This window comes from Cheilinus undulatus, linkage group 21 (assembly GCF_018320785.1).
Source record: "Cheilinus undulatus linkage group 21, ASM1832078v1, whole genome shotgun sequence".
NCBI lineage: Eukaryota > Metazoa > Chordata > Actinopteri > Labriformes > Labridae > Cheilinus > Cheilinus undulatus.
Genome location: NC_054885.1, coordinates 11,089,121 through 11,115,520, shown reverse-complemented (window position 1 = coordinate 11,115,520; position 26,400 = coordinate 11,089,121). Strand labels below are relative to the sequence as shown.

Below are 26,400 nucleotides of genomic sequence, written 5' to 3'. Positions count from 1 at the left end.
CCCGTTGTTTAAAGAGTGTCTGAAGGTTGAGCTCCAAAAGCAAATATTAATAACAATGGTAGCATTATGCACTAAGGATCACTGTAAGGCATATGCAATGTTATAAAAATATGTGATATGCAATGAAATTTGATCAGTATTACGCTAACAATTGTTAATACGTTAACGAAAAAATATACATTTTGATCCATTTTTATGTCTTTGTTCTGTTCTTTAATGTTTTACACAGAATTGTGTTTGCATCGTGGTTCTTTTGAATCCAAAATAGTCTAGAAAAGCAACTATTTTACTGCTAAATTGGCAAAACTATTTTAGAGTAGACTCTAACTCTCAGACCACTGTCAAATAAAGAGATGGTACTCGTGACGAAAATGTCTCCTTTGTACGAAAACATTTTTAATGGGTGCGATAAAATCTGACTTGTACAATATTTGATTTTGAATTCTCATATCAGAATAAGGTGAAAGCTAATAACTGTGCATGCAGCCCTAGTTACTTTTGCATTCAAAATTCTGGTGAGAAACAGGAGCTCGGCAGGTGCTGACTTAGTTTAAGAATGATGGAGTTTGTTGGTGGGTAAACCGCATGCCAAAGCAAGTCAGGAGAAAAGCGGAAACATCTTTTCCACCGTAAAAGCTTTCAGCATGGTTCTTTGTTCTTGCTTTAATCAAGAATTGTGGCCCAGCTCAGACAAAACTGTTGCTATACTGTAGCTACATCAGAGCCAGTTGCTCCGCCAGCAGCAATTTTATATAACGGCTTACAGTACAACCAGTTAGCCAACAGCTAGTCACATTGAGTGGAAGCTCTCGATGTCAGTGAACAGAATCTGTGTGTGGTCTGCTGTGTTGGTCATCTAATTCCACTTCATACATAATATGAACAAAGGGGTTAAATTTGTCATTATTCGTCACCATGTGTGTGGTCTCTCACATTAATAAAAAACCTGTCAAGATTTTGAAACTCTTTTACTGTGTGCCAGGCTTTAGTTGCCACAATCTCTTCCTCTTGTTCCCTACTCCCCCCTCCCGTCTTTTCACACTCGATTGCCATCTCCCCTATGCCCTCCATCTCTCCTCTCCCGCTGATTGTTATCCTCCGCCTCCCTCAATGCTAGTTCGTAGCTTTGGCATGCTTTTGGGTCCTGCTGTGGTGACAAAGTGGTGGCAGCTGTGTCCGGGCTCGGGCCTGGCACTGATCACATCCAGAACAGTTGGGGTGCTGAAGGCTGCAGGGAATAAAAATGTATGAAGAGTGGTTGTGAATGGGGGAGATTTGAACAGCCTCTGTTGTTTATTAGATGTGTATGTGTTAATATTTATTGACCATGATCACACAGCACCTCGCTTGACGCCTGAGTTAATTTTAAGGCATCTGAGAGTACAATCTGTTCTGTCCACCTTTTCTCTCTGCAGGTCTGGAGCATACTGGCTTGGACTCGCAGTATGAGCCTTCCCCCTGGTCCTCTGGCTCTCCCTGCAGCAGTGACAGCAACAGCAACTGGGGCAAAGTCCTAGTGGATGGAAGCACTGACAAACCCAACAACCCCTCTACAACTAACTCCTCCGTCTGGCCTCCCTCCTCCTCTTCATTCTCCTGCTCCTCGTCTTCTTCCTCCTCTGGCTGTGGGTCAGGATCAGACCCTGAGCTGGCATCAGAATGTATGGACGCAGACTCTAGCTCCCCGAGCGGCTCGGAGAAAAACCTCGCGGGTGTGACACCAGTGATGATGATGTCAGGAAATGCTTCTCCTGCTGTGTCTTCTGCGGCTTCTTCCCCTTCCTCTTCTTTGGTGACTTCTGCAATGATGGTTGGTGTTTCAATGAATGGAGACAGCAACGGAAACAGTCGTCAGGTAATTGGTGGAGGTATGGGAACCATCAGCGGTGCAAATAATGGAAATAATCTCATTTCTGGGCCCTCCCTCTACTCCATGGCGGGGTCCAGCAGTATTGGCAGCAATAACATGGGTAACCACAACAACAAGCCCGTCAATAACAGTGGTGTATGGGGCACCCAATCAGGCAGCAACATGATCCCCACTAGTGGAACCAACCCCTGCATTAATGGAGGGTTGAACCCAAACACTTTAAACCCAAATGCCAACCACGGTGCCTGGCCGCAGAATCAGACCCCAAGCCCAGCGTCCCAGGGCCAACGGCCTCCACAGGCTCAGGGGATGAGTTCCAAACTGGGTATGGCTCCCCAACAGGGCCCCATGCTGGGCTGGGGTGGCATGGCAGCTCCAAACAACAGCAGTATGATGGAAGACACAGAGGTGAATAATGGTACAGCAAGCAGCAAGGTGTTAGGAAGCAGCAACAGTGGAAATGGTGGCCTACAGCCTACCAACCTTAACACTGAATCCAATGGACCAAATAACACTATGATGATGAATACTACTACTACTACTACTAATGCCACAATGACCTCTAGCCCACCAAACTCTACCGCCTCGCCCCTGCTCAGCGGGGATTGTTCCTGGGGCTCTATTGGAGGAGGGAATGGGGGTCCGCTGGCTAATGGAATCCCCTCATCTGCCCCTCAGCAAGGTGAGCTGGGGGGACCTGGGGCCTTCGGTACGCCATGGGGCACGACTACCTACCCTGGAGACAAGGGCCACCCAAATGCAGACACTGTGAACCCCCCAAACCCTGCCTTAATGCAGGCTGGGAACCCCCAAATCTCCTCTACTGCTGCTAACAAGAGTAATAATAACCACAATAACACTGGGGCCCCACGCTGGGACCAGGGGCCCCCGAATAACCCAAACCAGCCCCAGAACATGTCTTGGGGTGTCGGCTTATATCAAGTCCCTGGCTCCGGAGGCCAAACACCAGGAAACGGGAACCAAACTACGATGGGCCCTCCAGCAGGGATACCTCGCCCCTGGGGGAGCAGCGCGTCATCTTCGTCTTCATCCTCATCATCCTCTTCTACATCCAACAACAAGATGTCGAATGGAGAGTGGGGATCAGCAGCTCCCGGTAACAACCATTCAGATGCTGGAAGTCATAAAGGAAGTGCCACCAACAATGGCTGGAAGAGTCTGGAGGATGACGCCATGGGCATGGGAGGAGTGGGAGGAGGTGGAGGCCACACCTTGGGAAGTGTCACTGGAGGCTGGGGCCGCTCAGGAGGGAGCGAGGGAAGCGGAGAGAGTTCTGGAGGCCGATCCAGCTCAGACAGAGAGCAGTCGAAAGTGGGAAGCCGTAGAAAAGCTAACCATACTGCACCAATACTGTCAGCCGTGGCCCGGGGTGATGTAGACCCGAGGGTTCTATCCAACACTGGATGGGGACAGACACCCATACGGCAGAACACCGCCTGGGATGTCAATTCTCCTAACAATCAGCACCAGGGTCTCAGAGGGGACGAACGAAAGCCAAACAGTGGAGGCTCTGGATGGGGCACTGCAGCACCAGCATCTCCCCAGACCTCTGGAGGTATGGCTCTAATGTAAACTTAAGTCTGTAATTATGCATTTTAGTGTATTTTAAGTCAAAAAATGTTCATATTTAGAACCCAGTGTTAATTTTGTTGACTAACATAAAGACCAAAAGTGTGTGTGAACCACCTTTTTTGTGTGAAAGTCTAGACTAAGACTTGCAAAGAATAGACAGTGATTTTAGTTTTCATACAGAGACTAAATTGACACTAAAATGTTAGTACTTGACTGTTTGACATTAATAATCAATGATTTTTCTTCCCTGCGTATTTAAGATACATCAGTATTTTCATTGGCGTATTTTAGATGAATTAAAGTATTGATAGTGCATTAATATGGATGTTTTAGATTTATATTTTACAATATGGCTGACTAAATTAGTCAAAAGTGAATGAATGCTTTGGCAATTTCTATTTCAGTAACATCCTTTACTTGTACCCTCAGGTTGGGGAGGTGGGCCGGGCAGCTCTGGCCCAGGTCCAGGAGGCTCTGGTTGGGGAGAGCAGCCAAACTCTGGATGGGACAGCAAACCTTCAGGTGGAGGAGCTGGACAGAGTGGCTGGGATGATGGATCCAGCTACAAAGGGAACAACAGCAGCAACACCTGGAGCAATAACATCAACAAAGACGACAGGTAATTAACTTTCAGATTTCATTCTTTACTCTAAGATTCTCTTCCTTTACATGACATGAATTTAATTCATTGTTTTTATATTATAGCAAAAGTTTTAGGAGCAGTCATTCACAGGGAAGTTAAATGATTTTCTGTTACAGTATATCAGCATGACAGGCCTTTTCCACAGTTTTATTCTATATGATTTATGACTGACAAAGTGGAGCATTTTAAACAGTTAGTGTTATTCTTAACAGGAATTATACTTGTTTTTTTACCATTATTTTCGATAAACAGCACATATGTTTATAATCTGACACAGTTTGCTGCTCCAGTACAACGAGCAGACTTGCAGCATGAATGGACACTGCTTATTACAAACTTTGGGAACTCGTAGGAAAATTTTAACTGTTGTTGTTTTGTAATGCAATGCAAGCTGATTTTTGCAGAAAAAGCTCAGAAATGCAGTTTATTCTCTCTGTGTGGCTGTTTAACATGAGGGCTTCTTCTTTGTCTGAATATGTCAGCATGGGATGGTCTCAAGGCACTTTAATGTGCCAGAGGCTCCAGACCCAATCATGTTAGAAACCCTCCTGGCATTCTGGAAACCTATTTATCAATGAGCTCATGTGAAAAAAGACAGGTGTGAAACATGTTTGAGCCTCTGAGGGATACGAACAATCTGAAGGGAAGCACTGTCCTGTTACTGTGAACGTAGAGCTGAGAACAACAAACTGGATAGTTTGGTTTCACTGTCTCTCTTTCTAGGGAGTCATTACTGCACTATATATTTACATAGAATTTGTTTGGTTTTTGTTAGAGGGTTAGTTAGGGCCAATATTCAGAATATTTCATGTTTAGCTTTTAATTTTTGAAGGATTGTTGATTTACTCGGATTTTTATCCACTATTATTGTCAAAACCTTCAGTTTCTATTTTACTGATATTTGATTGTTTCTGTGTAGGTCCAACACATGGACTAATGCCCCCAAACCTCAGACGAGCTGGGGTTCCAGCAGTGGAACTGGAAGTGAAGGCTGGGGTAGCAGTGGAGATGGTCCCAGACCAGGAGCCAGCAACCACTGGGGAGAGCCCCAAAAGGGTGCTGGCTCAGTTGGCTGGGACAGTGACAGCGACCGCTCCGGCTCTGGATGTTGGAGTGAGCCGAGCCGAACCAACACCAGCAGCAGCAACACCTGGGTCGGGAGTGGAGGATCAAATACTCCCGACCAGAGCACTCCTAACCCAGGATCCAACTGGGGCGAATCGGTCCACAAGCCCAATCCTCAGAGTAACAGCCAGGGCTGGGGTGAGCCTAAGCCCTCCAACGAGTGGGGAAAAGGTCCAGAATCCAACATGGCCAGAGGCAATCAAGGCGCTAACAAACCCACAGGTAGGTAGCAGATTATCCAGAGCCACACTACTCCTTTACAAGAAAGTTCTTCCATTTTATATTTACCATGTTTAAAGAATTACTAGAGGGTGCTTAAACTTTGATTGTCAGATATTTTCTATACTTTAATACTTTTCGTAAGCTTTAATTGATGCAATCTTTGTTACTAAAATAATTGATGGTATCATAAAGTACTGAGGCCTAGAGAAAACATAATCACTATCAAATCTTGCAAACATATTTGTGCAATTTAGTCTTTGTGCAGGAGTTAACATGGTATCAAAAGGTATCCCATCAAACATTTAGTAGTTTTGTACACATATGTTTAAAAGTCTGGTACTGTGACAGCCCAAGCTGGATCTGAGCTCTAACATTCTTGCGATGCATAGCAGACAGACTTGTAGGAGGACATACAATTGATGACTCAGTTTAAATCTTTTTTTTTCTACCTTCAGGCTGGTTAGGAGGCCCTATGCCAACAGTAGGTCAGAAGGAGGAAGTGTCAACTGGGTGGGAAGAGCCTTCTCCTGAGTCAATCCGTCGCAGGATGGAGATAGATGATGGGACAGCAGCTTGGGGAGACCCCGGTAAGTAATCAGCAAACAATAAATGTCTTTAAAGCATTGTTTTAGAGATCTTGAATGAAATAAGAGGGACTTCCAGGCTTCTTCTGACTCACCATGTAATCAAACCTTGTGTTTAGGTAAATACAGTGGTGGATCTGTCAACATGTGGAACAGGACTGGCCAATCAGCTCAGGAGGCACCACCCTCTCAGCATCAGTCCCACCCAGCACATGGCCCCAAGCATCCTCTTCAGCCCATGAACCCTCTGGCACAGGACAAAAGCACTTCAGGTCAGTGACATATGAGAGATGGAGGCTAGATGGAGTTGTTATTTCTTACTGTATTATTTTTTACATTTTTGATACATAAGGACTTGGTGATGTGGTCTAAAAACCTAATTTCAAGATTTTTATTTATAAAAGTCAATTTATGATCTTATTTATTTTTTCCTTCTTACTCTCTTAGCCCAACATTGTGGTACACAAGAAGTGACACGGGTTATTAAAAGTTAGATAACTTCTGAATCATAAATCATAGATAAAAGGATTTAACACAGGTTTTTGTTTTATTTATTGATGAACTTTAACACAAACTGATTTTCCCTTCTGGGGTTAATAATGTAAACAGGATTTACTTTTTGTAGTTAAAAATGCAACCTGTTAATTCCTTCATGAATTTTCCTGGAAGCTTAAACACTCTGACTCTTTATTTGCACATGAAACTAACAGAAATGAGTATTTATGTTAGGATTAGTATAGGAAATTATAAAACTGTTGCCCATTTTTTCTTATTTGCAAACAACCTAGTTTCCTAACATGCTTCTCCTCTGTTTTTCATTTACACACAGAAGCACTTCTGCACCAGCTCATTTGACAGTATACATGGAGATAGCCCACTTGTTTACTAGTCCCAGAAGGCGATGTTATGTTGGTAAAGAAAATAGAAATGCAGAAATGTTGACAAATATACGTGTGTGGGTAGCACAGCTATAGTCTGTGAGGTAAACACTGTGTAGTCACCTCCAATCTTCACTGTATACCTGGCCAAAATGCATGCATGCATTTACACGTGTGTTGAAGAGAGAGACAAAAAAGTGAGCTGGTGTGCAAACGATTCAAAGTGGCTTAATATGACAAGGCCCTGTCCATGCGGAGATGAAAACGATCTAAGAACATGTGGTGTATGCTGATCTCCATGACCATTTGTTGTTTGCAGTTGTTGTAGAGGAGCAGAAGATTTTGTGTAAGAGCCATAATAAGCTCAGTAGCTTCTGCTGCACAAACACAATCGTAATCTGCCATTATTGTTGTTGTTGACGAGGTTAGCTTATGCGAGTTAAGGTGGCTCTGACATGGGTTAGGGGTGGTGTACACAGATTTTCTCACTCTGTGACTCGCTTACAAAAAGCAGCATTTTTGCCAATACTAGAAAAACCCTGAGTAGATTCTCCAAAACTTGTCTCTGTGTGGATGGCCCCTCAGCGTTCCATTGTGCCATACTCAGCTCTGCACAACCCGAGGGGAGCTGTGGAGGAAATTCAAGAGAAAATCTAGATTTTTATCATTCAGACATCAATCATGAGCACAAATCTTTTTTGCTGTTTTGCCTTTGATTTGACGCCTGAGGAGAGATGGGAAGCAGGGAGAGAGAGTGGGGAAGTCATGCACCAAACATGCCAGGAATGGGATTTGATTCTGTGACCAGTGTGTTGAGGACTGTAGCCCCAGTTTATGGGCATCTGCTCCACCAAGTGTAAAATGGCACCCACATTTTTTCAGTTTCTTAGTACAAAAGCTTTGCATTTGTACTTGCAGTCTGCAGATTGTCAGATGCATGCTTATGATAATGTGGGAGAGATTAAAGGTTGCACCACCTTGCAGATGTGTAGAATTTGGGTTTAAGCTTTATATCTAGGTACAAATAAACGTGCAAGGATGAGATCCTGTACCCAAAATAGTATGAACATGTTAGTGCAAGCCTTCTGGTGGAGTCTGCAAGACTGGATAAAAACGTGCAAGTCCCACCCACGCTCTGGTTTTGAGAAAGCTAAAACAAGGATTAAAAAGATTCAGTCCTTGCAAACACAAAAGGTGTGGATGCAGTCATGTTTAGAAATGTATTAAGGGGCATATGCAATTTATACTGAAGCACGCAGAGAAAACAAACAGCCACTCTCTCCCATCTCCTCATGGTGTTGTCTATGTTGAGGGCTTTTTTTGTAAAGCCGGTTGAGTCATCCCTTTGGAATGCTAAGAGCATCGATTTTTCTCTTCTCATTCGCTGTTTTTTCCCTGCTCCTTTTCTCTCTTCCCCGCCAGCTCTGCCTGCTGTAGAAACACTAGCTTTTGTTGGGAGAGAAACAGAAAGAGGGAGAGCGTGAGTGCTAGAGGAGGAGGTCTGGAGACTTGGAAATAGAAACGGTTCCATGGAAGATGGGAGCAACAAAGAGAGAGGGAGGCAGGTTTTTCTGTGGAAGTGGGCTCAGACAGGGAAGAGAAGGAGGGGCTAATAGGGTTATTCAGGGTTGGTGTCTAGTGAGCTAAATGGAGCAGCAAAGTGGATGGCAAGTCAGGGTGGGGCAAAGTAGCCTGCGACTGTAATGAGGGAAATAATCAGGACGAAGATAATGATTCAACTCAGGAATTTTTAGTTTGAATTCTGCAAACACTGATGAAAAATAGAAGATGAAGACCGCAAAACTGTGGTGAATCAAGAGAAATGTGTCTTAAAAAGTAGGTAAATTTAATGTATTATGGACTCATTATGAGTCCTCTTTAAAATACAGTTACAAGCAGCTAAAATGCTAACATGCCCACACACAAACACATTGTGTTTTTCATCCCCATAAGATGTTTTTTCCATAGTCTGGAGAAAGAATGCTGAAGATGCAGGTTAGGGTTATAGGTCAGGGTAGGTCATGTAACATGAATGCATCTACTGCTGCATGTCTCTTCAGCTGCATGTTTGTTTTTTTGTGTTTTTATGTCCGTTTACCTTGTGCTCAGTCACATGAGGGACACAGGAGCCTGAGGCCGCCCCATGATCTGTCCTATTTTTACAGGGAGGCATCCCTGGCATCCCCCCAAAGCGCCTCCTGCGCAGGGAGAAAGTGACAGGTTGGGGTGGTCAGCTGTAACAGGAGCCTTTTGAACTCAGTCGTGATCTGGCCTGAACATATTCTGACATTTGAAAGCATATAGGGGCGCGTGCACGTATCTACACTCCTACAAGAGTTAAAGTAAACAACACTTACATAAGCAGGTCGATAAGGGGTTCCCCAGGGACATGAGCAGGGCTTTATCATCGAGCTGAGTTGTCTGATTCCAGCAGCGCAAAACAATTGAAGCGTTTAGCATCAATGCAAAAATAAAAGTATGAGGGGGTTCTAAGGAAGTCTTTTTTTAGGGTTGCTTTTAAACATGCTGCCTTTAGCCTGCAACTTTGAGTGTGCAAACAAGCCTGTTGTAGCTCCTCTAATGCAGCAGCCCTGTGAAGGAAAAAAGCAATCTTACTTTTATGAATGTAATTTTTTATCACTTAAAGTATTGGGTGGTTGTTAAATCATCCCAGAAAAGAAAGAGATTTCTTTAACCAGCAAAATCTGAACTATCTTTCCCGTTAGTATGAAAGTAGACGAATTTAAAATGCCATTAAAATGCATAGAAGCAAAATAATCCTCTTTCTAATGACTGCATGCCTCTGTCCCTCCAGGTTGGGGTGAGCCTTACCCAAAACAGAGGGAGTCTTCAACATGGGGTGAGCCAACCAGCGCCCCACCTATGACCGTGGACAACGGGACGTCTGCCTGGGGGAAGCCCATGGACACCAGCTCTAACTGGGACGAACCCAGTAGGGGCAGCAGAGACTCTGGGTCTGGATGGGGCGGCCAACATAAGTCTGGTAGGTGCATGATTACAAAGAGTGAAAATGATCAAAAATTACTGTATTAAAGCAACAACACCATACACCATACAGTTATCTACATGATATGCTGAGTGTTATTTGTATCTCTAGGTCCTAAGCCCATGGAAACATGGTGTAGCGATGATGTCTCTATGAACAGCTGGGACCAGGAAGAGGAGGTAGAGATCGGCATGTGGAGCAACAGCCAACAGGACAGTCGATCCCATGATCAAAACACCTGGAACTACAAGAATAAAACCTCCAATAAGGTTTGTTGACCTCCGCTTTGCACAGTTGTTCCTCTGAGGCATTCGAAGATTGATCCCTGCTTTACCAAATTCCTGACTTCTAGACAGAACATATTGCATATTTCAAGAACTTTCAGTATACTGTATTTGATAGAGAAAGAAAAACCTGCCTATGATTGCAATAATTCATTTTCTGCAATTTTTCAGATGAACAAACCAGTCAACAAACAGGACGATCCCTGGATGAAACCCTTCATCAACCAGTTCAACACCATGAGCTTCTCTGTAAGCAACATTTTTCTTTTGCACTTTTAAAGCCAGTTCGTAACTAAATGTTTTAGTTGTAGCATACACAAAGCTAGTGACAAAGTTGTTAAAAGAAGCCAGTTGTTATGATCTGCTGTTACTGGAGTGATTAACTGTTTATTAAGAGTCCACACCTCAAGACTTGGCAAGTGCACTTAGAGTCATAAAAATCGTACTACTCTTAAGTGAAGCAATACTTAACTAGAGAGTCAAGATAAATTACCTATTTTGAGATATAAAAACAAAAAAAAATGACTGAATTGCTAGTAATTTGTCAAAATGCTATAAGCAGATTTTATTTCCTTCTTGAAACAAGATTTTATGACTTGCTCAATGCATTGGCAGATATTTTGACTCATTACAAGCAATTTAGGCATCATCTTTTGCTTGTAGTATTTTGAAATAAGATGTTTTTCTAGTGAATGTGGATTATATTAAGTGAGAGATATTTCTGAGTAGAAATGAGACATTTATTCCTGCCAAAACTTGAAATTTTCCAGTGCGCCTAAGAAACACTTGTTATTCTGGCTTGTTTTATAGCCTTGATTTTGTCCATCTTTCCTGCATCTGATGCCATGCATTGTTCTTTTTCTCTGTATTTAATTCAAAGTATAAACTGTAATAAACATTTGTACAAATCAGAATTTGTGTCTTTCATCTTTTCCTGGTACAGAGAGACTCTCCCGACGACTCCATGAAAACCGGAGTAGGGATGATGCAGGACAAGCGTATGGACATGGGCAGCATTGGAGACTTCAACGGAGTGATGGGGAAGAACCCTGGGTCTCGACACCAGCTCCACAAGGAGTCTGCCATGGATCGCAGCCCTTACTATGACAAGGTATGTAGAAATGACAGTCTCACCAGTGTATTCTGGGTGGGAGTGAAAAAGAAGGTCATTGAGACATGTCTTGGGGATTCTGGAGCTATGTGGAATAGCTTTAACAAGCTGATAACATGAGGTAGGTTGTGTGTAAATAGTTTATATATTGGTATAGCTGGTATAGTAAGCTTTAAAGGTTTGGCCGTCATGTCTGCCACTTCAGTGATCATAAGGTAGGTGCGAAGGGCTTTAATCTGCTGAAATTGTCAGGTTGGAAAGTATACTCTCAGCCTTATAGTGCCCCTTAGTGGTTGGTTTGACACACTGCACACACTAAAGGGATCTTTGATTCAACACCTAATATTGGCATGACTTATTAGTCATTCTCTGTCACATATAAGCCACTAAGCAAATAAAATATGTACCCTTGTGTGCTTAAACCTTTAGAAAATTTCGTTTTGCTAGATTTTTATTTTTCTGCACTCTGTTTAGTTATGTAGTAGCTGCCATTTTGCTTTGCTGCTTTCCTTCTGCGTGTCTCAGTTTTTATCTTTGGGTCTACTGGTGCCATCTCCTCTTTTTCTTCTACTTTATCTCTGATACTCATCCCTCTTTTCTCCTTTATAGTTCCCACACTCTCTACAAAGTCTCCTCTTCTTTTCCTCCTCCCCTCTCTCTCTACTTCAGTCTGCAAAATTAACTCTTCTCCCTCTTCTCTTTCCTTCCCTCTCTCTGCACTTCTCTGGCTGCCGATGGCGCTTCCTGTCCCTCTGTGCTTGCCATCCATCTGCTGTGCACCCGGCCTTTGCTTCTGCAGCTGTCTGTGTCTCCTTCTGCTTACGATAGCCAAGCCCCCGATGAGCTTTCCTCCAATCAAAGCATGAGCTTTTCCCCTTCCAATTCTGCTCAGCCTGTCCCTTGTCTCGACTCGGGGCCGTCTCCTTCCCACTCTGGTCCTGGGGTCACTCGGCAGGTGAGTGCGGGAAGATGAAGAGGATGTCGTCTTCAGGGTTTGAGTGTCAGACCCTGAAACACTCATCATTAAAAATTTTGAAAATATTTTGTTGCTTAGAGTGCTGTTCTTGCAGGATACTAATGAAAATGACTCTTAATTTTGATTTTTTTTCATGCTTTTGCCAGGAAGTATGTAAAAGCTTAACAAATGATTTGCAATCAATATGTTTTTTTTCCTTGTTAGGGGTGGGAACAGCAGGGTAGATACATAGACTATGATAACAAAATCACTATTAATGGACTCTGGGATAATTACGATACTCCAACATGATCATACAAAGAAACATCCTTTTAACTTATTAATTGAAGAATATAAAGTAAGCAGAGAATTACTGTATTTTTTCACTGCAAGTAGGTGTCAGATTCATATCTTTTTAGCTTCACCCTTTAGCTTTTTTCTCCACTGTCAGATATTATCCTGCTGTCTTATTCTCTTATCCCGCTGTCTGCCTCTCTTTGGCCTTCTGTTCACATCACCTTCATTCGTGTCATCAGCACTGTTGTTCGGAATAATTTTGTAGTTGCACAATGAGTCACAATTGAAGGGATATCTGTTTAGAGAGATTTATTTTTACATTTTTAATATCAATATTTCACAACAGCGATTCACATATTTTATAACAGGACACAGGACAGTGGCATGTTGTCTGTTTAATCCTCTTGCTAGGTTTTATTTGAACGACTAAACCACGGTTTTGTATTTTTGTCAGTGCCAAATCATTTATTTCTGTGTTTATGTCCTCTCTGTCCAGAATGTAAACCCTTTGATGGGTGGCAGCAGCGTAGCACAGGGCCGAGGTGGCCCCCAGTCCCAGGTCCCTCCCCAACCCAACCTTCGTAATCAAGTGCCTCCCCCCATCCTGCCCTCTCAGGTAAGGCGCGTTACACATGTTGCTTTTGTTGAGGCCAACCAATGCTTGTAATAACTATTAGTAAAATAAGACCATTTTGAGGCACTAAGAAATTCTACAGCGTGGTAGTGTTTGTTCTTGATATGGACAATTTAATATAAATCATGTACAGATATGTTATTTATTAGAAATAGATCAGATTATAATCTGATGTGTATCTGTGTGCAACACCCATCCTGACTGGAAGTAAATATTACAATGTTTAATACTACTGTCAACAAAATGCTGTGGAATTTGATTTTTATTTAACATTGCAACATTTTACAATAACAGTAGGCTTTAATCAGAATTTGGTTTGTGATCAGGTCCCTCCATCCCTGCTGAAGTACCCAGGAGGAAACGGAGGCCTGAATCCCTTGTTTGGCCCTCAGCAGGTTGCTGTGCTAAACCAACTATCCCAGCTCAACCAGCTGTCACAGCTCAACCAGATCAACCAGTTGCAGGTATGCAGAATCACATACTTCCTTCTTTTATTGGTTAAAATCATCTGCAGTGCTGCGGTGGACAGCATTATTTTTGTTTGGTGATTTTGTATAGGTACAAAATGTATCTGAAAATAAAATGTTTAAAATGTAAAGTCCCAAAAACTGCATTCCTTGAGTAGCATCTTGAGACTGGCTTTAAAAGTGAATTTCTCCCACGGATTATTCTAAATATAAACATACTTTCTGTGGCGTCACCTATGAGTGGCTAAAAAGCATTTTGAAGCCCAGCGATGTTTGTTGATATACATGAAAGCTATTTCCACTCATCTCTGCATCAGTAGAAATGGGCAAAGAATCAGCACTTACGAGCAGTGGTGGAAAAAGGACAATAGTGTCGTACTAAAGTACGACAGTAGTAGTTAAAGTAGAGTTACTTTGGTTTGGTTCAAACGACTCAGTAGTCACTTTTATGGTCTTTACTTAATGTGCATTGTCAATATAAGAATAGGAATCTCTAACAAGTTTGTTTATTATAAGACTTGCCTTTACCTAAAGTAAAATGCAATAGCTGTTTTGGAATGAAACATGGAATCAATCCCTCATTAAGTGCTACTGGCCATCATGTGTTGTCAAAGCATTGCATTGTTATAGTTTTAGGTTAAATAATTAAACATTTGTTTTCCTTATTTTTCTGCAGCGTCTTCTCCTCCAGCAGCAGCAGCATCAGAAAGCTCAAAGCCAGAGAACCATGCCAGTGGGACGGCCGACTGAACAGGTGTGTGTGTGTGTTAAAAACAGCTGTACCCTCCGTTACAGACCAGTTTATCGTGTCATGAAGCAGCTGCGTTGCCTCCTAACCTCCTTCGCCCTCTCTTTAGACACGCCCCATTGGTTCGTCACCATCAATGATGCAGCCACCGCGTCATCTTGACCCCTCTCTGCTGAAACAGGCCCCGCCCCTCAAACCGTACTTGGAGAACTACTTGTCCCACAATGCCCCTGAGATGCAGAAAGATGCTGCTTCTCTTGGACCCTTCAGCAACTTCCCTTTAAGTACGTCTACAACTCTTAATTTCCCATGTTTTATGATTTTTTTAAGGGTAGATATTTCTCTTTAATATAAAGTTAGTTTTAATTCTGACTATTTCCACATATTTAGATCCAGAATGACTCATTTTCTTCATCTCTTCTCCACCACTCTCCTCAGGCTTGAACTCTAACCTGAATGTATCCCTGGACATGGGTGTTGGTGGTGGTAGTAGTGGTGGTGGAGCTGTGAGCTTCAAAGAGCCACCCCAGTCCAAACTGAAGAAACTTTGGGCTACTGACCCTCTGGAGCAGAACAGCAAACCTGGTAAAGAAAAGACATATGCTTTTGTTTGATGATATCACTAAATTATATGGATGTATTGGCACCCATACACAAAACTACAAGCGAGAGGAGAAGTTCAAACAGCAGAAGTCAATTAAACTAACACTTTCAGACTAAGAGTTTGTCAGCCTGGACTTCATGTCAGGTTTAGCAATAAAACAACTTGGATAGGGGATTACAAAATAATGTATGTGGCTGCCAGCACAGGAAATGTATTTCTTTCACCGCTGTTTAAATTCACAGTCTTCTTTTCTGTTTGTCCAACAGGTGCTATGTCGTCTGGGCTGCGTCTGGAGGACTCTCCCTTCTATGACTACCTGTCTCCAGGCCCCTCTCCCCTGAGTCCTCCCGGCCAATCAATGGGCTCGGTGGGCGATGGCTGGCCGCCCCGTGCCAATTCCCCCCCGCCCCATGGAAACACTGTCACCTGGCCCCCAGGTAAACACCTTGCTCCCACAGCTCTTTCACAAAGAAAATGTAAAAGTAAATGTACTGAAAATCTCTGTTCATGTTTGTTTGTGCAGAGTTCCGGCCCGGGGAGCCTTGGAAAGGTTACCCCAACATTGACCCTGAGACTGACCCTTATGTCACCCCTGGCAGTGTCATTAACAACCTCTCCATTAACACCGTCCGCGACACAGACCACCTCAGGGACAGGAACAACGGTAGGTCACGTGCTTAGGGAGGACAGGATCTGATGGAGGGGTAGATGTTGGGTACTAGCTGGCTTCATTTTGGTTTGTTTGGTTATTTATCTAAATTAGTAAAGAATTTGAAAATTTTAGGCATTAGGTGTTTTTCAGCCAGCCGTTGATTGCAGTTGTTGCCAGCAGATTTCGGTCAATTTAAAGTCAGTTTCTGTTCATCCACTGTACTCAAAACAAACTTGATATAATGCCATGAAAACAGCCTCTCATATGTTGTTTTCATCCCACAGGGCCATCCTCATCACTGAACACCACGATGCCTTCTAACAGTGCCTGGTCATCCATTCGTGCCTCCAGCCACAGCGGTTCCCTCACCAGTACAGCACAAAGCACTTCAGGTACTCATAAATCTTCACATTTTTTTTCATTCTGCTTCTTTGTTCCCTGGTTCCAAGCCGATCATCAATAAATGGTTAAATGTGTGCCTTTAAAGTCTTCTTCCCCACTGCAGCCAGACCCAATGAGTCAAAATGGTCTCCTGGCGGCGGTTCTGTGTCCAACTCCTCCCTGGCCCACGAGCTGTGGAAGGTCCCCCTGCCTCCAAAGGCTCTGTCTGTGGCAGCCCCCTCTAGACCCCCGCCTGGCCTCACCAGCCAGAAACCAAGCTCTGCCTCCTCCGGCTGGGATGGCTCTGCCCTGAGGCTGGGGGCCTGGGCCTCCTCTGAGTCCAGATACACACCCGGTGAGAGCAGAAACACTTTGAATATATCACCAATGGTTATTTTGTTCTGTGGACTAGATTATTAAGCATCCAACTGTCATTTGAAATATGGTTCAGTGTGCAAGAAAGCATTATCTTAAACTATTTCACATTTTTCTTTAACTTTCTTATGTATCCAGTCCTTCGTTTTACATACAATGCTTGTTTTGTCCCTAATATGATGAAATGTGTGTATTTCCAGGTTCCAGTTGGGGTGACAGCAGCTCAGGGAGAACCCAATGGCTTGTTTTGAAAAATCTCACACCGCAGGTACTAGCATTTAAAAAAAAACATAGATAAAAGTTTTAATCTATTTTTTTTTGTTGTTGTTGTTGTTGCATTCATTATGTATTGATCTGCAGAGTGTCATTACATCACAATCTTGATTTAACTTTATTGGGTTGTCATGGATGTTAGATGAAAGATGGAAAAAAAATGTATACCTTTTGCAAAAGCATAACAATACTGGATAAATTCTTGATTTTGATTTTAAAAATGCAGGTAAACTCCTGCACTTTGCACACTTCTAGAGCTTTAGTGATTTTTGACACTGTTGATCATCAAAATAATGAAATAATCTAAATTATTTAAAGTCTGGATTTATTGAATTGTATTCTTGTTGGATCTTTTCATGTTTTTGTATCTGTCTATTCCTCACAGATTGACGGCTCCACCCTGAGGACTCTGTGTATGCAGCACGGCCCTCTAATCACATTCCACCTCAACCTGCCACACGGCAATGCTGTGGTCTGCTACAGCTCTAAGGATGAGGCCGCCAAGGCCCAGAAGAGCCTGCACATGTAAGACAACAGACACACACACACAAATACAACCAGATGTTCTACCTAACTGTTGTAATGACCCTGGGTCAAAATGGCAAATTGACATCTGTTTGTGTGGGTGTTAACCTTTGACTTTATAGTAATTAGAGATGGAGACATAAAACCAGGTTCTGTATTTTTCTAAACTCCAGAATGAACAAACAGTTTTACCTTATCGATACTGCAACTAAGTGTCACAGGTTCTGTGACATAACATTATTTTATATCATCACTGTTGTAAAAACATACACAAGCACATCAGGGTCGTGCATCAGATTAAACCAAAATGAGGTACCTTTAACTGTTGACTTGAAGAAGAGATTCTGGCTGTGCTGGAAGCAGCTTCAGCTGGACAATTTTCCCTATCTGCTCAGAAAAAAGAATATCAGCCAGTGTTGACATCTGTGTTGAATCAGCAGGATTAAAGTTGATAAGCAGACTTAACGAGCCAACAGGTGGTTATATCATTATGTGTTAAAAGTCAGTTCAGTTCGATTGCCAGCTGGAAAGTGCACATAAATGTCATGTGTTCAAAAGCCACATCAAGACAAAAATTCTGTATTTGACAAGAAATGTAAATAAATTGAGCATATAGCATTAGTTCAGGCAGTTTTAGGAGTCAAATGCTGCCATTTAAGTGAGATCAGCTGATCTGATTCACTTCTAAGCATGCCATTGGCTAATTGTACTCTTGCTGGCTTTTTCTTTTAAGCTATTCTGGCCCACATACTCTTTGCTGCTCCCTCTGCCTGCTGCCTTTTTGCAGCCCTCCTCCCTAGGCTTGTGGAAGAACAGGGGGATCCCAGAGCAGTCCTGACTTATTTAGAGTTGTGAAGATGGGGAATGTTTTGTTAAATTTTCCATTTAGATAGATATAAAAAGGTGTAATCATGACCTTTTTAACTCACGTATCTCAGTTTAAACCACTTAATTTAAAAATGTGTTGTCTTTTTTATTTCCAACCAAACAGTTGAAAGGATTGATAGTGGTATCAAGTAGGACCAAGATTGATAAGGGTATTATTATATATAAAAAACTAACAGTCTCCATCCCAAATAGCAATATGAGCAAAGCATCCTTTTATCACTCGGTTGCTCAGAATTGAAGCCAAACTAGCCCTCATATTTGACTCTTGTTGGTTGTTTTCTTTCAGTGTTTCTCCTCTACTCTACTAGTCCTGTAAATCGTGATGCAACAAATTACCCAACTAAAACAAAACTACAAAGATAAATTAGCACCTTGATGTAATCAGGATGAAATGACTGACAACAATGGCAGCATTAGGGTGTCAAAAAATGTACCTGACTTGCATTTTAATTCTGGCCTATGTCCCATCTGTTAACATGGAGGAGGTGGGGTTTATGATCTTTACTGCTACTAGTCAGGGGGAACTCTAAATGTTAACCTGTCGTCTCCCTGCAGGTGTGTTTTGGGGAACACTACCATTCTGGCTGAGTTTGCCAGCGAGGAGGAAATCAACCGTTTCTTTGCACAAGGGCAGTCATTGGCCACCCCCTCCTCCAGCTGGCAGACCATCGGCTCCTCCCAGAGCAGGATGGATCAGTCCCACCCCTTCCCCAGCCGCGCTCCTGAACCCAGCCAGTGGAACAGCAGCGACCTCCACACCTCCTCCCTCTGGGGCGGGCCAAACTATTCCAGTAGCCTGTGGGGGAGCCCGAGCGGCACCGAGGCGGGCCGGATCAGCAGCCCCTCTCCAATCAGCTCCTTCCTCCCCGTGGATCACCTGACAGGGGGCGGGGACTCCATGTGAGCCGCCTGCCAATCAAACAGGTGTCAAGGAAGGGTCAGTAGAGAAACTATCAATAATCAGCAGAAGAAAAATGAAAAAAAAAGTAGGTATAAACGCAATGGCACTAGTCGGACTCTTTCTCACTTACAAGATATTCAACAAACGGGGTCTCCCCTGTGGAAAACAAGTTACGTTTCTCTCTCTGCACATATGTCCACTTTGTTTTAGCCCAAAAACATATCAGTTGGAATACTTGAATCATGCAGGCCAATTCTATAATGTGAACAGATGGATATTTGCTTCCAGGTAGTGCTCTTTCAGACCGAAAAAAGCTTCAATCGAGCTCATTATATTATATATATATATATTTTTTGTTTCATTTGTCATGTTTATTTGAATTCCAATTCTTTTCATTTTTAACGTTTTCTTTTTGTTTTCTTTTAATTTTTTTGCATTTGTTGGCTGACAATGTTGGAGTATGAGCTTTTTTAACTTTGCACTGAATGTGGTTTTTTCTCAGTATATATAATCTGCAATATAGAGGGAGCAGCCAGTTTTTCCAGTGTAGCTGTTTACTCATTGCGGTCCTTACCGTATGTGCGTATGCGTGTGGAAGTACTTTGTGTGTGCGTGATTGCGTGTGTGAACGAGTACGTGTGCGCTCCTCTCTGCCTTGGCACGCCTACCTTACTGCGTTGTCGTGGAGTTCAAGATCAACAGATAGTTGAAGAAGAATAAAAGCTGACTTAGGAGGATTATCTGGTGATAGTTAACGTGACATTAAAAAGTATTGCACCAATTTTGTTTTAAAACTAAAGAACGTCGAGCTCTGCAGTGCAAAGGACTGTAGCCGCAGCTGGGACTAGCAAGCCCCGCCCGCTCTGAATCTCGCCGGCGGGGCCTATCTAGCAAGCCCTCCCTTTTTGCCCTAATGTGGGCGAGGGGGGAACAGCACTTTCAGAATAGGCTTTCAATGTTTTGGAGGTGCCACACTGCAACCTCTTGTTTACAAGACTTAGGAGGCGGAAGGTGTGTTCATTCTTCATTTTAAAGAGAAGATGGAATAAAAAAGAAAATACAAAAAAATATTAAAACAGTGAAAAAAGCTTTAAAAAATCTATAAAATAAATAAAAAACAAAAAAATTAAACTCTTATTGAGGATGAAGACGATGCTTTGTAACTCTGGGAATTCGGATCAGTGTTTTTGGCCATGGCGTTGGTTATTTGAACTATTCCTCTTTGTCTGCTAAATAACCAGCAATGGTTCTCAGGAAATCAAGCCAGTTTTCCCCCCCTTGTAGGTGAATTTAAAAAAAAACTACTACTCCTTGTAGGAAAGGAAAATCCAACTTCTAGCACTGAAAACTATGTATAGGTCTGTAAGTTTATTTCTCTGCCAAATAACTGCTTTAAGCTGGAGAAGCTCAACACACTGCTTTCAATATGCTGTCTTTTGAGGGAGGGGGGGGTCCTTATGTTCGGGGCGGGGAGGGGAAACGGAGGACGGGCTGTAATAACCCCCTCTCTCCTCCTCTCCTCCTCCTGTCCTCCACTCCACTGATGTTAAAAATCAAAAGTGGGGAGTGTTTTAGTGTGCGTGATTGTCAGTTCTGTCTTCTTGTCAGACTTATAAACCAAGAGAAAGGCGAATCTGTATCTATGCATACTGTAGCCTCTCACATGGCCTACCGAGAGGCGTTTATTTTTTTTGTTCCGGTGTCTGAAAATGTTTTAAATGTTTCATTAAGTACAACAACTTGCTTTTTTGTTGTTTTAATCACTCTCATTGCCACAAATGGTGTTTTAAAAAAAAGGAAAGAAAAAACCTTTAAAAAATCTTGTTTTGGTTGAAGATACTATTTTAACAGTGCAAAAGTCGTCCACATTTCATTGCCTTGATCCTAATTGTGTCCGAAGATGCAACAACAAGTCAAGTGGCTTCTACCTGTTTACAAATAGAATATGATTGTATTGTTGTACTGCTTTTTTTTTTCCTTTGGGGTGGGGAGGGAGGGGTGTTCTCATCTGAAGTTCCTGACCTTATGAATTGTGAGTGTCTGTGCGGACGTGTGCGTGTTTGGATGCAGATGTGCGAGGGAGGGAGTTTGCGTGAATGTAAACCCAGCAGTGTTGTTCGTTGACAACATCCACGTGTGAACGCTAGATTCACCTTTCTACCAGTGATTGTTTAGTTACTACGATGCACAAATATTTGGGGGATAAAAGAAACAAAAAAGCTTCAGAGAGCGCGTGTGAACGAGAAGTCAGCATTAGCGAAGCCATGGACCTTAATTTCTTTTCTTCATTGTGTTTATTATTCTGCCTGTTGTGTGCGTTTGTGTGTTCCCCACTACCTGTAGAGGTTTTAATTTCAGAAGTACGTCGTCTTTAGTCGTGTTTTTAGCCATGTATGTTTAACAACTTCAAAGCAAACGTAGTGAGGCAGAACCTTGAGTATTAGCCAGACTTGACATTGGTGTGTGCCAGTATTGAACTGCTCTCTACCAAATAATTTAAAGGATTAGTTTACTTAATTCCAGATCTCATTGCTTAAACTATATATATATAAATATATCTTATTTGTATTTGTTTTGTGTCTTGTTAAACAAATGTTATCAAGTGGAACATCTGAACCGTGTTTGTTTGTTTTTTGAGTTTAACTTAATTTGACAAATTGAACTGAGGAGCCTTGGATTTTGCACTTGTGTGGTTAGGAGGAAAGGCCGAGCGGACGCATAGGCGTGGAAGGCGTCAGCGGTGGTGCAGTTTGCATTTTTTAGGTCTCTTTGAAGGAAGAGGGCAGGGTCAAAGTGTTCGTGTTGTGAGATGGTGCTTCATTGGCTCCAGTGAGAGAGCGAGAGAAGAGGAGAGGGCGCCAACGGCGAGCGCCTTCATCTCGAAGTTTACCTCTCCCTGCTCACTGGGCCGGTTTGTCGTCACAGGATGTAGCTAAAAAACGGTTTAAAAAGTCAAAACGACAGTCTCAAACTCGGAGATTGGAGAAACAATAAAGCAACTACTGCTCTGCTAGCGTTCCGACCACCCCTGGTAGACGCTCAGGTCTTAAGATTGACTGAAACGAGGCGAGGCTTCTCGTCGGGCCCCGTGGTGACTCAGGCAAGGGGGATGTGACTTGTGATTGGCTTTTCAGGGACACAGGGTTACACTTGCCTCTTTTATTCTGGCTTATCCAGGATCAGCTCCCTCTCCGAACTCCTACCGGAGAGGAGGCGCAAAACTGACAGGAGGTTGGAGGCAAGTGAACACTAAAAATAGTCGTTATTCCCTTTAAAGGGATAGTTTGGTGTTTTGAAGCAGGGCTGTATGAGGTACTTATCAGTAAGAGGTATATTAGCCACAGGAGCCGTTGGTCAGCTCGGCCCCCTTTAATGAGAAACCAGCAGGAGTAGTAGCTGGTACATTAGCACACAGAATTTTCAGGGATGTACCATATTGTATTCTTGCAGATATTTACAAAATTAAGCAAATTTCAGTACTGACAGCAAAGAAAAACTTAAGCTTACGTAGGTCTTTTTGTCCTGCTTTAAATCCACAAACCTATTGGCACAAACGGCAGACATTTACAGCAGGTATGGGCTGATACTTACAGCTCATACATCGGTTGCTAATATTTGCCGTTAACGATGTCATGCTGATAATATCGTGCATCCCTGATAGTTTTGCTGGTTTCAAGAAAAAAAAAACGAGCTAAAAGCAATGCTAGGGAGGATGTTCACTTCATAGAAGCAATTACCTTGCTGTTAACGAGTCATTTTGTTCTAGCACACCACATAGCCTGTATTCTTCCGCCAACAGTGCACTGATCAGCTGTTCAAGTCTATTTTGCATCTCTCAGTGTGACTGATAATTTTACTGTGAATTTAGACATTACCACGTTGCAATTTCGGATGATTTGAAGTAGCAAATTTCTAAAAGTTATGCAGCTGATAACATATTTGTGGCTGTAAAATCTGTAAATCAAGCTAATTTTCCTATTGTGTGGACCTGGGGATGTGACTTTATGCAATAGAAAGCATCAGTATGAGCCAAAAATGTCCTAAAAAGACAATTCCCTCTTTTCTCATGTGCTATAATTTTTGATATTTTGACAAAGGTCATTGTAGCAGGGAACTCTGGATGGTGAGTGATGCAGGCTGCAGGATCCTGTGACCCAGAAAGGTCCATAAGTAGGCTTTTACCAAGCCACACTCTTAGCTCTTGGGGTTTGTTGATACCAGCTCACAGTTTACACAGGCGACTTGGGATCCAACTTGTCCTTCAGTTTCCCTCTTTCACAGTTTTCATACATGCAACCCAGAAATTATTAGGGTATTTTGCTTGTTCATACTTGTCCGTCAGCAGGAAGTTTGCCTTTCAGGGAGGGCTAGCTGGAAAATTTCAGGGTGGAAAACCCTGAAATTTTGCATTAAGACATGCAGCTCACCCAGGCAAATTCAGGAAAATTTCAGAAGCTTTGCACAAGTGTGAACAATGCTTTTAGGACTTGTTCAGTCTCCTTTTGCAGACATTTTTCTTCTGTTTGCTCCAGTCCGTAAATTATCCACATGTCCACAGTGATAAGCGCATCATATTTGCTATCAGCTTGGTTTTATTTTGTCTCTTTTGAAGTCTGTAGATTCAAAATGATGATCAGTGCATTCCAGTTGGAAGAACACTCAGGCTATGTGGGATGCTGAAATAGAGCAAAAGCAAAAGTGCTTTCTAGCAACATGCTAGCAGCATTAAATTTACCCTGCTGTAGGCGAAGATGGCCTTTTAGTTAGGTCGCACTTCACACATGGAAGCTTGTCTTGCAAGCAGACAGTGCAGGTTTGAATCTGACCTGTGGCTTCTTTCCAACATGTCATTCCCCACTATTCCTTGTTTTCAACACTTAACTCAATCCTGTTCTCCCCCCAGTGAAGTACAAAGTACAGCCTAGCTAGTGTGCTTGCACTTCGGCTGGTCTCTACTTTAAGAGGCCAAGCTGATCGACATCTCCTGTGGCTAGTATACTCACTTTTGACAAACTTGCACAACTTCACTTCAGAGCAACCAAATTCTCCCTTTAACACTCGCTGAAATTATCTTACACTTCGTTCATTCTGGTTTACTCGATGCCTTTTCAAAGCACTGATCTCAGAGCAGGTTTTTCCCCTCTTTAGTATATTTACCTTAAACATTAGTGGGACAAAAACTGACCTCAGATCAGCCGCTGCGTCGGCATCGCTGCTGTTAGAGAAGGGACAAGCAACGTCTGTAAACCGCCTCTCTTTGTTGATGTTACTGTTTTGGTTCCAAGCTTAATCTCGCTCTTTCTTGTTTGTCCGATCTACTGTTCCTGTGTGTGTGTCCGTGTATGTGTCGAACACATTATCATGCCAAATCAAGGAGGGAGGGTGAGAGGGAAGGAAAGGGATTGAATTTTCTTTTTTTCTGGTTCTTGTTGTGTATGTGTGTATTTAAAAAGCTGGACAATTTTAAATGCTTGAAGAAAAAAATGTCATTTGCAAAAAGGATGATGTGAGGAAAATCTTTTTAAGTGAAAACCACCACGAGCAATGTACAATCCCCACGGGCGGCTGCCAAGCAGCTTCCTGACAGGGCCAGACGAGGGGAGGAAAGACGATAGGAAGGAAAGGAAAGGAGCGAAGGAGTGGAGGGAAGCTGGCTGGTGATACTACTTTTTAAATGTTTAAGAAAAAAAATAATAATGTGACTTTAGTTTTTCTCTCGACTTAACTATCCTGTGAGCAAATGCTATGCTATATCATAACACAACACACCCAACAGCTCCTTATGTCGATCAAAAGAAAGCGCTGAAGCTATTTTTTTGACACACAAACTTAAAAAAAAAAAAAAAAAACACAAAAACTGTGAGAATCTGCTGTTTTTTGTCATTCTACATTTAGTATGAACACAAACAAACCCTGAAAAGCTTTAGTCTAACCAGCACAAAGATGTGGGTGGGACGGGGTGGGTGTATTATCGGGGTTGGGTAGGGTGGGTCGGGGTGGGTCCAGGGTGGGTTTCGCTCAGAGAGACTATGCAGTGGAGTGTTGAACCCAGGCTTCCATGTCCAACTTGGGTTTTTCTGTTTTTGCTTTCTCTTAAATAAAAAAAAAAAAAAAAAAAAATCCCAAAAATTTTCTAACCAACAGCTGAGATGGGATTCCCAATAATATTCCTCAAACATATTGTGCCATCGTTGAATCGTACTGCTAGTACTACTAATAATAATAAAAACTGAAAAAAAAACCTTTATTACCTAGCAACCGTCGGGCCAGTTGTAGCAGGAGAGGAGGACAGGTTAAGATTTGCAAAAGTCCATTTCTTTATTTTCACAACGCGCCTCCTAAGAGGGGGGTGGGGCCGGTGAAACTGCAAATTTTACACAACTACGATGTTTTTTATAGAGATTCTATCAATCCACAGTGTGTAGTTGGATCACCTGTAAACCTATTATGCACATTGCTTTGGGAGACTGTTGAAACTATATATAATATATATATCTATATATGAGAATATAAACGTACAGTGTCTATAATCAACGAGAGGAACGTCTTCCTCTCTTACAAACAAAAACAGGAAGAACCTTTTTATTTTCAAACGTCTTCCTCGGGTCATCAAAGGATTTTATCTGAAACTTTTTGGGGAAAACTGCACTTTTTGAAGGACAATCTTTATTTGTATGGGTATAAAAATTGACAAAAAAAAAAACAAAGTCGCCTGATATTACAAGGTATAGAAAACCAACTCCAGTGTGCTCTAATAATGAATGGCTCCTCTGATGCTGTCTATTTGTTTGGTTTCATTTAATCTTTTTATTCTCCTTTTGTTGCTTGGTTTGTTCTGTATTTTTTCTCTTTATTTTTCTGGATTTTAGTGCTCTTAAGAGAATCTGTACTAAGGTGTAGAGTAGTAGGTAGTAGGTCTTCTGTTGGCTGTACTCGTATACTGATTACTGTTTGTAACCTATGGCTCCTGCAGCCGTCATACAAAGCTGTAAAACTTGGGTACAACCCTCAATAAAAGACTAACAATGACTCAGCATTTGTCTCTTTATTTCTCTGAATCATAAACTTTTTCTTCAAACGCTGTATTATTTATAAAAACCCAACAAGAATCACCATGAGCTCAGCACTAAGGCAACATTTAGCAATCTTACTGTGTAAGGACAGTGTTACTCAGCCCTGCTCAACCAAAGAGCAAAATTTTTGAAAAATACCTTTGCAGGAGTCACAATTTCACTGGAAAATTGGCAAAAAAGGGTTAAATAGCAATGAAAATAAGTTAAAGGTGGCAAAAATGGCTAAAAAGTGACAGATTAAGCGCAGAAAGTGGAATCAATGGTCAAAAAGTGGCAAAAACGTAGCAAAAAGTTAGCGGAAAGTGACTGA

At 42.3% G+C, this 26,400-nt stretch overlaps 1 protein-coding gene across 5 annotated transcripts in view; it reads left to right on the top strand.

Moving 5' to 3' along the window:
- The window catches only part of LOC121529645 (trinucleotide repeat-containing gene 6A protein-like), a 49,734-nt gene extending 24,773 nt beyond the window's left edge, over positions 1-24,961 (top strand). For 4 of the 5 annotated variants that reach the window (XM_041817611.1, XM_041817613.1, XM_041817612.1 and 1 more), the window contains 21 exons: positions 1,416-3,446; positions 3,893-4,082; positions 5,026-5,453; positions 5,909-6,040; positions 6,157-6,309; positions 9,731-9,919; positions 10,034-10,191; positions 10,378-10,455; positions 11,150-11,317; positions 13,066-13,185; positions 13,530-13,667; positions 14,347-14,424; positions 14,528-14,702; positions 14,857-15,003; positions 15,289-15,459; positions 15,546-15,686; positions 15,959-16,066; positions 16,162-16,410; positions 16,631-16,698; positions 17,089-17,228; positions 18,672-24,961. In XM_041817611.1, the coding sequence (XP_041673545.1) occupies positions 1,416-3,446; positions 3,893-4,082; positions 5,026-5,453; positions 5,909-6,040; positions 6,157-6,309; positions 9,731-9,919; positions 10,034-10,191; positions 10,378-10,455; positions 11,150-11,317; positions 13,066-13,185; positions 13,530-13,667; positions 14,347-14,424; positions 14,528-14,702; positions 14,857-15,003; positions 15,289-15,459; positions 15,546-15,686; positions 15,959-16,066; positions 16,162-16,410; positions 16,631-16,698; positions 17,089-17,228; positions 18,672-19,020 (5,411 nt within the window). In that variant the 3' untranslated portion in view covers positions 19,021-24,961. The remainder of the gene's footprint in view (positions 1-1,415; positions 3,447-3,892; positions 4,083-5,025; positions 5,454-5,908; positions 6,041-6,156; positions 6,310-9,730; positions 9,920-10,033; positions 10,192-10,377; positions 10,456-11,149; positions 11,318-13,065; positions 13,186-13,529; positions 13,668-14,346; positions 14,425-14,527; positions 14,703-14,856; positions 15,004-15,288; positions 15,460-15,545; positions 15,687-15,958; positions 16,067-16,161; positions 16,411-16,630; positions 16,699-17,088; positions 17,229-18,671) is intronic. The other variant, XM_041817614.1, reaches the window with a different exon arrangement.
- The last annotated feature ends 1,439 nt before the right edge of the window (positions 24,962-26,400 follow it).